The sequence below is a fragment of the Sorghum bicolor genome, chromosome 6 (genome assembly GCF_000003195.3).
Source record: "Sorghum bicolor cultivar BTx623 chromosome 6, Sorghum_bicolor_NCBIv3, whole genome shotgun sequence".
Classification (NCBI taxonomy): domain Eukaryota; kingdom Viridiplantae; phylum Streptophyta; class Magnoliopsida; order Poales; family Poaceae; genus Sorghum; species Sorghum bicolor.
Window position 1 is genome coordinate 48,135,179 of NC_012875.2, and position 14,088 is coordinate 48,149,266.

The 14,088-nt window shown below is 42.3% G+C and overlaps 1 protein-coding gene across 1 annotated transcript; it reads right to left on the minus strand.

Moving 5' to 3' along the window:
- On the minus strand, window positions 248-856 carry LOC8058673 (heavy metal-associated isoprenylated plant protein 47). The gene is made up of 3 exons (XM_002447954.1): window positions 851-856; window positions 673-751; window positions 248-564 (listed from the first exon to the last, which is right to left on the minus strand). The coding sequence occupies exons 1-3, from the start codon at window positions 854-856 to the stop codon at window positions 248-250; spliced, it is 402 nt and encodes a 133-aa protein (XP_002447999.1).

A 14,088-nucleotide genomic window follows, 5' to 3' on the forward strand; every position in this document is an offset into this window, starting at 1 on the left:
TAATGCAGATAACGATGCAAGTGGTATCCAATAGTTCAAAAAAAAAAACGCGAGAGAGAGAGAGAATGGTATCCATTAATTTTAAGACTTTACTAGCTCGTTAAATTGTCCAGTTACACGTGAAAGCAGATGGAAATTTTGAAACCGTAGACGGAAACGGAACCACTGTTTATTTACTTACAGAAATTACGATTCCCGACATGGCAAAATCGATCTTACTTATTCAGTTATTCATGTCAAACTGTTTTTACATGACGGCGCAATTGCTTGGTTCCTCGCAGATGACCATTGGCGGTGGCGGGTGGTGGTGGTGGCAGCAGCAGCAGCAATCCGTGTAGGTGTAGTCTGGATGCGGCGGCGGCGGTACTGGCTCGGGCGGCGGCGTCGGCCCGTCCGGCGACTCCTTGTTCGTCGGGTCATCGGGCTTCACTTCCTCCACCTGCAGGATGTCGGCGTGGCCGAGCTTCCTGCGCAGGCAGCTGACCAAGCAGACCGTGTCGACGCCGTCGCCGACCACCTCCAGCTTGTCCTTGTCGCCGCCGGTGATCTCCACGGAGATTACCCCTGCACCGGCCGGCACTGTGAGTCTACCGATCACCGATGCGATTCACGTGAGTCGATCGAGAGACTAGCTAGGACACACGATGACACGGCAGTAGAACGCGCGCGTACCGTCTGCTCGGGCGGCCAGCGTCAGGGCTTTGGACCGGCTCCTATCGCACGGCATGCTCACCTTGATCACCGTCTTTTGCTGCAACAAGAACATCGGCGGACAAGAAGAATAAATGTGATCAGTCTACGTGCCACAGCAGGTCGGACGAATTAACAGAGCACGGTTAGTGCTGCTTACCTTCATATTGTCTGCAGGTGGCTTAATTTCCGTGTAACCACCAGTGGTGACAAGTTTAGTGGACGTAATGTGTGCTAGGGTCACTAAAGGAGGAGGTGGCTAATAAGCTCGCTGCAGGAAGCAACTGTGCCCACCGCCATGCTTTATATATAACCCATTCTAAATTATGAAACATTTCAACTTTTGAAGATATATTGTAAAAACTATATGTCAATCTTTCTGCACCCCTTGGATCAACATCATGCGGTCCAAATTAGAGTTTGCACAAGAGATGAGTTTGTATTAGATCCGTTGCCAAACTATATATCAAAAAAGCTAAAACATCTCTTGATTTGGAACGGAGGGAGTAGGAACAAACACGGAACTTAAGGGTTTTTCGTTTTTGTGATTGTCTTTGGAAAGTAATTATTTGAGAGATGCGATTATGTGGATAAAAGTGTTTATCTGGGATAAGATAAATTCTATGTAGGATGTAGTATAGTACTAGTGTAATTTTGTGCGAGAAGTAACTCAAAATCTCTTAAACTAGTTTTTTCAGCTTCTAATTAAGAATTTAAGCCTCTAGTTGGTTTTGTAAAAATCACTTTGCAAAATCAGCCTATATAACCATTTCTGTGTAAAATTCAGTTGGACGAGCAGCCCTTAAGCTGAAGAGTTGTGGCAAATATAGGCTCTTCCACTAGCTACTGGTACTCTGGTAGTAGTATATCTAGAGGGGAGTACGACTGTACGAGGATAAGGACAATCAAGAAGGTAGGTTCCGGGTCAGAGCAGAGCAATGTAAAGATCTTCATGGAGCAAAGAATCCAACTGGCCACGCTGTTAGATGGTGGGCGCGTGGGTGACTTGACTCGACGGGGTCCCGATCGGGCCACCCTCCTCGGCTACGTTAGTCAAACACAAGAGCAAGAGTGCCTCCATGTTCCAACCGGTAGTCCAGTACCAGTTCAGTCGTAGCAAGACCGTAGGAATACGGTACCACTGATTCTGTCATAGTCAGAGCACACAAGTACAGAAGTAGTAGAGTACACAAGCAGGCGGCCCTGATGTATGTATGGTTCATATATAGCCCATCAAGAATACAAGATCCGACAAAAAAAAAAGGGAGCCCGTGTTGGAAAACTTGCAGCAAGCTGTGGGTGACCTCACGGCTCACGTAGTCCAGGTAGACGCTCGAGTGTGCTCGGACTCATGAATAAAGATACTTGGTTACAAATTGTTCAATAGACTAGATATTCTTTGGGTGCACCATATATGTGTGGGAAAAGCTCTACCCACATGTGTCAGCGTCCTTGCCCCTGGGTCACGGGTTGGGCGGCTACCAACGGCTAGGGCTAGGGTGACAGACGGTTGCAATGGGGCATTAGCGGCAATGCGGCATTAGCGGTAGGACGACGGTGGCACAACATAGGGGTGGAGAGGGTGATGGCGGCGTGAGAGAGAAGGGGAGAGAGAAGTAGGGAAGACATTTAGGCCCCTTTTCTTGTTTAAGATTGAAAGGTTTCAACGCCCCATATATTTATAGTCCTGCGAGACTTGACCCATAAGCAATCTAGACTTAACCTCCAAATAACCTCTAGGTAGAGTCATTATAGAGATGGACTTCTACTTTCCAAGCAAACCAATCTATTTTTTAATCTTTCCTAAAAAGTTATGTTTCATTCTTCCTTTATCCTAGACTTTTCAGTCGGGATGTGAATAACACCTGCGCTACTATACCTCTGAGTAATGTTCACGCTAGTCCTGTTTTGGGCCCAACGGGCGCCTTGGTCTAGACCTTGGGGGCCTCTCTTAGTCTGCTTGGCCCGACTTGGGGGGTGGCTCTAATCAAACATGTGACGACATGACACAAGGTCCCGATCATATATCAAAAAGGGATCGATCTTTTTGGTTGAGAGAAAACTTTAAAAACTTAGAAGCCTTCAAACAAGTTGGTACTGTGTAGGTTAGGAATGGTAGGAATTGTGTTACCTATGGGAAGATAATTGGAACAATGAACTCTTTAGTCTCTTGATGCAGGAACTTCATTCTTTTGCCAAAAAACAAGAACTCTAACTCATCTTGCTTGATTGATTCATCATTTATAGTGAGATTGGAGCGCATCCAAGTGCATTGCTTGAGTGATTGCATCTAGAGGCAGTTGGTGATTGTTTTTCACCGCGAATTTCTCTTGTTACTCTTAGTGTTGCCGACACCTAGATGGCTTGGAACAACGAGGATCGTTGAGCAGAGGGTGATGTTTGTCTCTGGCTCTAATCGATGGATTATGAAGGGTTCTTGTGCCTTTCCTATGGAAGATCACAAAAGTCATCTCTAGTGGATTGTGTATGGCTTGTGGATCCTCATCTCCTGTTGCTTGTGCGGCACCTAATTGCAGGTTAGGCATGTGATGCCTATTAGCGTGTGAACCTTCAAGTGAGGGATTCGCCACAACGGAGACTAGCTTGCCGGCAAGCAAGTGAACCTCAAAGAAAAAATTCATTATGTCATCTTGTCTTTGTGGATTCATTGGTATTCATTGTGATTAATCTCTTGCCTGGCATGGTATATCATTGATAGCACATATCTTTACTTTCTCATATACTTGTGTAGTGCTAGTTGTAGTTAGTGAGTAGTATGCTAGCTTGCTCACTAGTGGTAGAAGTAGTGACTCAGCCATTGTTTGATACATAAAGATCATAGCACATTAGACTTGTGGATAGGTGGCTTTGCAACCCTTATAATACTAACGCTAAACTCGCATTACGCTATTTAGTTATCTAACTATTTGTCTTAGTGTTATTGTAGAAAAAAAATATAGGCTATTGACCTCCTCTAGTTATTTAGGATCTTTCACCTTTACCGCTCCTGGTCCATCTCATACGGACACCTTGCTTGACATTCTCCATCGTCATTGGCCATCTCACACTCAATCCCCCTGCACACCACAAAGCTAAGAGACATGTTGTAAACACCACTTACACCATAGTTAGTCTCAACATATTAAACCAAAGCTCTCATCACCACTTGACTCATCATGCATACACATATATGGGCACACATCCACCATGTATTTGCACTAAACAACATATTTTCTTCCTTTTTTACGGCATATTTTCTTGCTAAATTGGCTTATTCCATGAGAAAATACGTAGAAAATGACCTTAAATGGATTCTTGATACGTTGGGGCACTAGTAGTTTTCTTTCTCACGTAGCCACGCCTTGCCTTGTCTAGAAGGGAGCTAAATTGCCTTGCCTAAGACTTCCTCAACACAGGTACCTAGAAGTAGGAGTGTTTGTCCCAAGAAAAATGCAATAGTACTCCATGTTACAGAGGCCGAGACCGTTTTAATCCAATACTCCATATAGAGATGATCAACGGGCCGGCCCGGCCCGGCACGGCACGGGCCCGTGCTAGACACGGCCCGATAAGGCACGGGCCCGTATGGCCCGCGTGCCACTGGGCCGTGCCTTTATAGGCCATCGTGCCTGCCTGACGGCCCAGGCATGGCCCGTGGGCCGATTTTCGTGTCGGACCGGCCCAAAAAGCACGAGGCTCAATAGTGCTTTGGGCCGGCCCATGGCCCATTATATAAAAAATACCAAATTTAATACAGAATTTAATAAAGCATAAGTAAATTACATTTAATTCGTGGACATTAATATTTCACAATTTAAATAACACAATATATTCAAAGATTATATTTCACTTGTCAAAAATTACAAGTTTGACAAGTCACATAACGATACTTCAAGTTTCACAAATTTCCTGATACCGGGCCGACACCGTGCCTGCTGTTAAAAGCGGGCCGTGCCGTGCCGCCCGACGGGCCGAGGGGTCGGCCCAAGCACGGCCCATTACGTGCTTCGGGCCGGCCCGGGCCTGGTTAGGATCGAGCCGTGCCGTGCTCGGACCGGGCCAAATGACCGTGCTTTGGGCCGTGCCTTCGGCCCGTGGGCTGCATGCTCAACTTTAACTCCATGTTATAGAGGCCGAGACCGATTCAATCCAATGATGCGGACGCCTGTTTGCTTGATCAGCCAAATCTATAAGTCATTCAACAGTATTTTTCTCTCACAATAAATCAACAATCAGTGCTTTCTGTCATGGCTTAACAGTCAAATGAATAAAAATTATTCAATTTTAGTTTTGTGTTAGCGTTTTTTAGCACCTATCACATCGAATGTTTGTATACATGCATAAAGTACTAAATATAAATTATTTACGAAACTAAAACACAACTAAAGAGTAATTTGTGAGACGAATCTTTTAAGTCTAATTAGCCTATGATTGAACATTAATTTTCAAATAAAACAAAATGTAACACCCAAAATTTTGCTCATTTTAAAAATAGGTGAAAACGATTTATTTATGAATTTTTGTGCTCATGAAACATAGGAAAATAATATTTTTCATTTAATTAAAATTTATCATATGATGTAGCAACTTGTTGTGCATTCATATTGGAGCATTTATTTTTATTGTGTTGTGTGATTTTGGGGAAAGTCAAAATATTTTCAAACTGATTTTAAACTGTTTTGAAAAGGCTTTAAAATAGAAAAAAGAAACAAAGAAGAAAAAAAGAGTCACCGAGCTCGGCCAGGCCAGAGGCCATGGCCCAGTTTCCTTCCCCTTTCCCCCCTGCCCCTTTCTCTCCCCGCGGCCCAGCTTGCTTCGGCCCAACAGCCCAGCCGCGCGCCCCACTTCCCCTCTCTCCTCCTTCACTGACCAATCGGGCCCGCGTGTCAGTCCCTTCCCCTTCCTTTCCTCTCACTGCCACTCTGGGCCCGCAGGTCACCGACATCCTCTCCTTTCCTCCCTTCTCCCTCGCGTGGACGAGCCGGACACGAACACCGGGCGGCATTTCAATCCCGGACTCCACGGGGTTTTCTCTAGGCGAAGATCTCCCTTGCCCTTTTAAGCTTCGTGACCTCCCCCGCATGCTCCCTTGGCTTGGACGCGCACTAAAGGAACCCTAGCCACCCTGGACGCCGAAGTACGGATCTCGCCGTGCTTACAGTGTCGCCGCCGTCACCGTGGAGCTTCCTACCCGCTGCTGTAGTGACAGATTCAAGCCCTTGTCGAGCTTCGCGTTGGGGTAACGAAGTTTCAGAGCTACTTCTCTTCTTTTTCTACCGCCTGGGTTGCTCGCTAACTCGGCCATGGCTTGCAGTGAACATCGCCAATCCACCATAGCCGTAGCCGTCGTCTTCGAGTCCGCTTCGCCGAGATTTGGTGCCCTAGGTGAGTTTCCCTTGAGCTCTTCTTGCTTCCTGTGCTCTCGGATTGAAGAACGATGCACTAAAACGTCGAATCCACCAACTCCGGCGAGGAGCAAGGCTCTCCGGCCATGGCGCCACCGCCGGAGCCACTGTAGTTGGCCGGCGCCCTCTTTTCCTCTCTCCCCGATCTAATCTGAGCCGTCCAACGGAGATCCAACGACCCAGATTTCGTGATACCCCTTCGACCGACATTTTTTCTAAAGAACCCCTGTGTTTTCCTGAAAACAACCCGCAGTTCAAGGCGCCACAGTGGAATACGTCAACGGCTTTTGAAAACGTATTTCAGCTCGGTATGATTTCAAATACGCTTTCACAAAATTTCAGATTTGCCACCGAGATTGTTTTAACCATAAAATACTTGTTTTAATTCCGATTTGACCCATTCGAATTGCGTTAGGTTCGTATTAATGAGCTCTACATGTTAGTAACATTGTTTTCTCAGTTTGAAACCTTTTAATTTCGTGATCTTATTTAATTAATTTCTTTTCTATATAAAATCTTAGAAAATTCATATCTTCTACGTTTTAATTCTGATTTTCGTGAACTTTACGTTTGTGTGATCGTAGCACTGCGTAGAATATTTTTATAAACTTTTATATTTGTTTTACTACTGTTTGGTGTATTGTTCTAATAATAGCTTGTTTGCTTCGTGTATGATTGCCTACATTGGATTGTGTGTTGTGATTGATGTTTGGGAATAGACGGTGAGTCGTACGTTGGTGAGCAAGATCAAGCCTTTGAAGACCAACAGGCTCAGGAGAGCTTTGATCAAGGCAAGTATAACTTGGGATCATTCTTGTTACCTATACACAATTAATACAATATTTATCATATGCATGTGTCCACCTTGATGACCTTAGCAAAATCATAGATGATTGTTATCCTAAATTCCTTGATTACCTATTTGGATATGCATTTGGGTAGTTCTTGGTAGTGCTTGATTAATAATCCATGATCTTGTAACATGAATGTTTGGATATACAATAAACAATAAAATAAGCTTTCTAACAACTTGAACATAAAGGGTGGAAAGAACTCTAGCTTTTGCTAGATTGATCTTGACCCTCCATAAGGACTTATCCCTTGGCAAAAGCTGGGACAACTCGTACAACCATGAGGGCTACATGGCTCTGGTTTTAGCTCAGTATGAGGACCTTTTTCTAGCTTGTTAGCGGTTACCTTAAATGGCGTAAGAATGGCTAGACACGTTGGGTATAGTGCGGCCTCTGTCCATGTGTATAGGCTGCGGGTTATGTGCCATGGAAGGGGGGCTCTATATCTGCCTGTCAAGTGAATCTAATGGCCCTAACTTGTTAGACGAAACCTTTGAAAGGCTTCATAGTGAACCCTACCGACCTCCCTAGGAAGGGGGTTAAGAGACTTGCAACCTCGGGCGAAAGGGTAAATCACGACTCATGGGTAAAGATGTACAACCTCTGCAGAGTGTTAAATCTGGTATACTAGCCGTGCCCACGGATACGGGCGGCCCGAAATACTGACGGAATAGATGGACACTGATGAACATGATTAATGATGATAAATGATGGTGTATTATGTTATTTATATTTGTTATTCTTAATTCTTGTATACATTGATCATGTGGTTATGGGATTAATTATGCTATCTTGACATTTGCTATCTAAATATGAACCTGTTATCTATATATAAAAGCTAAATGCAGTCAAACCAGTGTCAGATGTTTGAGCCTCATGAACCCCTGGTTATACTTATTGAGTACGATATGTGCTCACTCTTGCAATTTCTCCCACACCGCAGGAGAAGTTTTGGGCTTATGATCAACCAGTCAGTTGGATCCTGTAGAGAGAAGTTAATACCCGAAGTTTGGAGTTGTCATTCCGCTGTTTGATACTAAAGGTTATATCTTCTATACTAAGTACGTTATATAATTTATGCATTGTCTTTTGATATTACCCCTTATTTGTAGCTATATGTGAGATTTGACTTCTAAAACTCACATATGGTAAAATCGGGTATCACACTATAAAAGAGCGAGTTTTTTTTTTGAGAGAGCTCTCCCTTTATAATAACCGTTCGATTTAATTGACGTGCTATATAAGCCCTCTATTATTTAAAATCTTACATATATAAGATGTAAGACTCCTCTCAATGTAAGACTCAATCTCACATTACTTCGTATAGGACTCGTATAATATATATCTCATGTATATCTCATGTAACTACGCTCCCAGGAGAATCGTTTACATAGTCACGATTCAGATGTTGGATTCAGGCGACGGTTTCACACGTGCATGCGTCACCGTCTGTGTCCATCTTCGTCCCCGGCGGGGCAGTGTGTATTCCGGATCACACGTATCAGGTATGCATGGACGACACGCGCGCATGGCAGGTGCAAACTACGTACGTACACGTATTAGGCGATCGGATGGTATGGATTATCCGTTGTGAAGTATACCATGATTTGCTAACTGTTTTTGTGTTATAAAAGAAAAAATTATAAATTGATAAATCAGTTTTTTCAAATTTGTGATCTTTTCTAATGGGGTTTTTATTCTCAAAGAAAAAAACTCAGATTATATCTACACAAATAGCAAAGGATAAAAACTATAATTTTAACATAAAATATATGCAATAAACGTTACCTGGAAAAAGGGCACCTGGATTTTATAAAGTCCCTTACATAGTACAACTAAACTCGGGTAAAAAAAAGTTGCCCACAGAAAACAAGTCCACCACAGAACCAAAGTTGAATAAAAGAAAACAAGTGCACCCTAAGAGAAAAAAATATCAGATTACATCTAAACTGGACAAAAAAAAGATAGTAATAGATCGGATCTAAATTCGGATTATACTTCTTCGTAGAAAAATATAATTTAATAAATATAAGCAAATAGACTTATATCAGTTAAAAAAATAGATTGTAACAGATCATACTAAAAAATCGTAGCTTGTGGTAAAAAAAAAACTAATTTAAATTAACAAATAGATCACTAAGAAATATAATCTAATTTTAATTAATAAAATAGACAAAGAAAATAGAAAATTCTTCAAATAAATCAAATTGATACATCAACAGGCCAACTACAATCTGCACGTAGGTTGTCGGTACTTGGCTCTTGCCGACGCCTTGACGCTGCAAGCCCTGTGCACAAGTAGCTCGCCGCTAGCAGCCCACCACGTGGCGGCCTGTGCGGACACGCTCGACACCGCGTTCGCGGACCATGAGGTGCCCGCCTTACCTCCTGCCACTGGTCGCCTTTGCCGCCTTGCTGCTGCTCGGCTAATATAGGCCTGTCTTTCTGCAAAGGCCACCACACGCTCAGCCGACAACCGCAGGGGTTTGCACTTGGGAAATGAGAGTCTAGAGTCGGGAATTCCAATCTTCAAACAAAGCTACGCGAACAAAACTTCCCAATCATGATATGATGCTTGGATTTAGGTTAATATTCCTAATCTTGACCAAGGAGACCACAACCGCCCAGTTGATCCTAATCGTTGATGATAATTCCATAGACTATCTACGAGTACTAAGTCAATCAAGTCACAATTGTTTATGAAGATTGTTGTGGATTCATGAATCTTGGTACACATAACTAGAAAATGAATTTACCAAATTATATATCGATCGCTTCATCATCAAATTAATAAAGCACGACTAGATGAAGGTTATGTATTTTTTTTCATTCTTATCCAATCTTCGTTATATTGCTAATTGATTAGTGTTATTTGCTCATATATATAGGCAAATATCTTTATCCTTCTTATAGACACTATTGATTTTTATTGTTATTTTTATTGATATATACATCAAGAAGAAATAAGGAATAGAATTTTATGGAGTCTGAATCTCATTGAAGCTAATGATTTAGTCTTTCTAGCATAATATTAATTGTGCAATGGTGTTTTTGATAAACACGTGCGTGCCGCACGTGCATATTTGCTAGTTACACAAAAGCTACAGCTAAATTTTAACACCTTCAACTAAACACCTCTTAGATGAACCCGTGAGAAAAAAAATTCACAGCGCGGGTAGCAAACTAGCAAAGCATCAAACAACCGTATATTGTTCCAGGTTTGCACACCCTTTGTTGTATGGCTGCGGTGCTGCTGTTTTGGCTTTGTTTTTTAGCAACTTTTGTCAAAGGGTTTTGGTATCCTTATTTTTTTAGCAAAAGAAGGAAAAAAAAACTCTAACAGTTTAGCAAAGGGGTTGGTATTTTTAGCAAGTTTGCAAAAATTAGTCCTCTACGCGCATATATGAGCGCTAGCGCTACTCATCCGCGCGGATCCACGGTCCGGGCGTCCGGCTTCCGTGGGCGCGAATCACTTCGTTCCCACGCTATTTCTCGGCGACGTGACTCCTCGTATGGTCGATGCGACGCTTTCTGCTCGACGTGACTCCTCATCCGGTCGACTATGCGAATAGTGATACACACACGGACACATCTAGCTTTTGGGATTTGTTTTGTCTGATGACTAGTGTAAATGTGCAATCCTGGTACTAACACATCTAGCTTCTGTGTATATAGTATATGCTTCTCTGCATATGCTTTGTACTAGTGCATCCTGTATGTGCTGCTTTTGAAAAAAAAATGCAGTACCTTTTCAAAACCGGACAATCTGCAACCGTTTCAGATGGCAACAAGTCTGTCATTTAGCTCCTGTTTTGTTTGAAATAAACAATGCACTGATTACACACTTGATTACTACATGATTTTGTATTTGATTGTTCATCGAAGATAGCATTGATTTACTGTTCTGTAATGATTACACACTTGGTTACTACATGATTTTGTATTTGATTGTTCATCGAAGATAGCATTGATTTATTGTTCTGTAATGACACAGGACACTCAACAATCATGTAATGCCTTATGAACTTGAACAACCGCGAGAAAATACTAGATTGTTGGCTCAATTTTGATTTTGCAAAGTGAATTATGACAAACTATTGTAGATTAATCTTTTTTTTTCCTTAGGCATAACATTTGGAGAGTTGCCAAACTCTAAGGTTTAGAAAATAAAAATCCCAAACTGTTTGAATTGCTCGGCCCACCTTATACATATAGGGGATCTTGTAACCGGCCAATCAAATTAATAACCCAAACACCAAACAATATACCGTTCCGGCTTCTAGCAAATGCTAGGCAAGCTCCTGGCAAGGTAACCTCCTCTTCCCGTTGCTATTTCCACGGAGGTCATAGGTAACAAATTTCCAGGTGTACTCTGCTTTTTTCAGGCAGCTGGTTCAAGAGTCTTGACGTGCGTATCTTTGTTGCTACGGATCGGTTTAGAAAAGCTGATAAACATAATCTTCTTAGTGGATAACACCGACGTCCAGTATCTAAATGTTTTCAATCTTCAGCTATAATAGTGCGAGAACGATTTAGCTTTTTTTTTCAATGTATGATTTACTGAGGATTCAACCTTTTTAATGTAGAATTTAGCTGTTAAATGCCACTATGGCCTACTGGTATAGCTGTTTAAGAAAAAAATAGCTATTTTTAATGTACAATTTAGCTGTTACCCGCTCTGTCCTGTAACAGTACCTTCTATTAATTTTAAGACAACTTAAGGAAACACTTAATTAATGACGTATATACTTATAGATTATTTTAATTATAGAGTTTCTTTTCAAATCGTGGCTTTATTTTTAATAAACCTTGACAAATCGAAACATAATCATTATGTAAAGTGCATTATATTTCAATATAAATTTTAGAAGTCATAATATACTTTATTTTCAGGACCGATGGAGTAGGTGTCACTGTAGCCCATGATAACCAGCTATTAGCTTTCTCTGGAGACAGATCACTAAATATCTATCTTAGTTGACGATCTAAAACACTGGCATCTACAAAATCTGAACGCGCATAAATATGTGTAATTTTAAATTTGGAACGATGTGAATGCTCTGTCAACGATGAATGTTCGTCTAGAAGTAATCCATTCTAAATGCATTATTTCCATCTGATGCATCTATGGTACAGGTTACACATGATAAAACATAGATAAAACATAGAGAAAGATGTTGGTGCGTGCGTCATTTTCAAAGGCCACGTCTCTAATTTCGTTTACTTTTATCAAGCACTGCATTCTTTTGTGACGAGCGGCATGCCACTTGCTATTAGTTTTTGTCCACCGTGAACGTTTTTCTCCTTGTTTAGCTCTGAAAAGATTTTGAATTTGACTATTGTAGTATTTTGTTTTATTTGTTAATTAATATTTAATCATGAATTAATTAAACTTAAAAGATTCGTCTCACGATTTACAAATAAACTGTATAATTAGTTTTTTTTGTCTACACTAAATCCTCCATGTATATGTCCAAAGATTTAATGTAATGGTTGAAAAATTCTCGGAATTAAAACTAAACAAACTCTTGCTCTCACCAACCCTCGCGTCAGCACCTTCAGCAAATACTGACCGGTGAAGGTACCAAGGCAAAACTAGACAACTTCAGCTTGTGCAGGCTACAACAAAACTTTTATACATGGTCTTGTTCAGTTCTTCACTCAAAAACATTTTACCTATCCCATCTAATCTTTCATTATATGCATAAAACATTAAATATAGACAAAAAAACTAATTATGGTTGTAAATCACGAGATAATTTTTTAGGTCTAATTGATTCATGATTAGCCATAATTGCTACAGTGCTAATGCCGGATTAATTAGGCTTAAAAAATTCATCTCGTAATTTAACGAGCGATGTAATTTTTTAATTAGTCTACGTTTAATACTTTAAATGTGTCGGCACATTCGATGTGACACCCAAAAATTTTCTTTTAGCGAACTAAACAAAGTCTATATTAAGCCCGTTCGCTTGTTTTATAAGCCATACTTTTTTACTGGCGAACAGTATTTTCAGCCATGATTTTTTTAGACCAAGGAACAATGTTTTTTTCATGCAAGGTCGCTAGGATCTTGACCCTCACGTCGTCTCTCCGTGAGGCAGCTCGGGGCAACACATCATAGCGCCTCTCCATCGGCTAGCCCCTTGGTTGACGCCGCTCTCCGGCAAGCGGTGGCACCGGATGCGGTGGTCTTTAGGAAAACAGCCATCTGCAGCCCCTTTCCTCCCCCTCTCCCTCCGCAGCCTCTCCCAGCTCCTCTCATTGCCGGTTGGCCCGCGACGGATCCGCGCTTGTCATTGCCGGTTGGTCGACAACGGATCCTCGCCTGCTAGGGTCAAATCTAGTGCCCTCCGCTCTAGATTGTCGACCTCCAGATGCTTCGCCATCTGCATACTCGCTCGCTGGCCTCTAGGCAGTCGAGGGCTTGCCAAATAAAAAAAATCCATAGATAGATCCACTGGGCCCATCAACGCGTCGTCCCAACCATTCGCTGGATCGGGACACCAGCCGCTGTCGCATCCAACTCGAGGCCTCTGCCACTGGATCTAGACTTGCCGAGGCATGTGCGCGCTACTGCCAGGAGGGGCTGTGGCCGCCCCTGCGCGACAACTGGGAGGGGCTAGGCCGCCCTGCACACCTTTGGTAGAGCCCTGCGCCTTGGTCGTTTGGCACGCCGCCTGGAAGGGGTCACGCCGTGGCCGCCACTGCACGCCGCTGCCTCACAGAGAGGCGGGCGCTAGGGAGGACGGAGGCGGTCAACCAGCCTGCCCGCCTCAGAGGCCCAAAGGCAAACACCACAAGTTTTTTTTTTCCTAGCACATAGAAGCAAATAGCTTTAATCTCTGCATGGAGATAGCGACAACTAGAGCAGGAGATTTAGAACGATTGCTTTCATTTACTAACCTGGTCGAATTTAGAACATTTTAACTTAACAAACTCAAAATATTTATATAGTAGTGATCTAAATTTCATATGACCACTTACGATTGGAAGAAGCCAAAGCAAACCAGAACCACGTCTGTGCACACATGGACAAGCCGATTCACGGAGAGAAGCTGACCGGTCGATGTGGCAAAAAGTTCAAAACCAAAATCACAAGCATATTAGGCATACATACGCAGGGCAAAATCCATCTTAAG

Bases quoted from the DNA above. Each gene is read 5' to 3' on its own strand.
- LOC8058673 (XM_002447954.1), bottom strand. The intron at 565-672 runs GTACGCGCGCGT...CGGCCGGTGCAG, and splicing joins GCTGGCCGCCCGAGCAGACG to GGGTAATCTCCGTGGAGATC.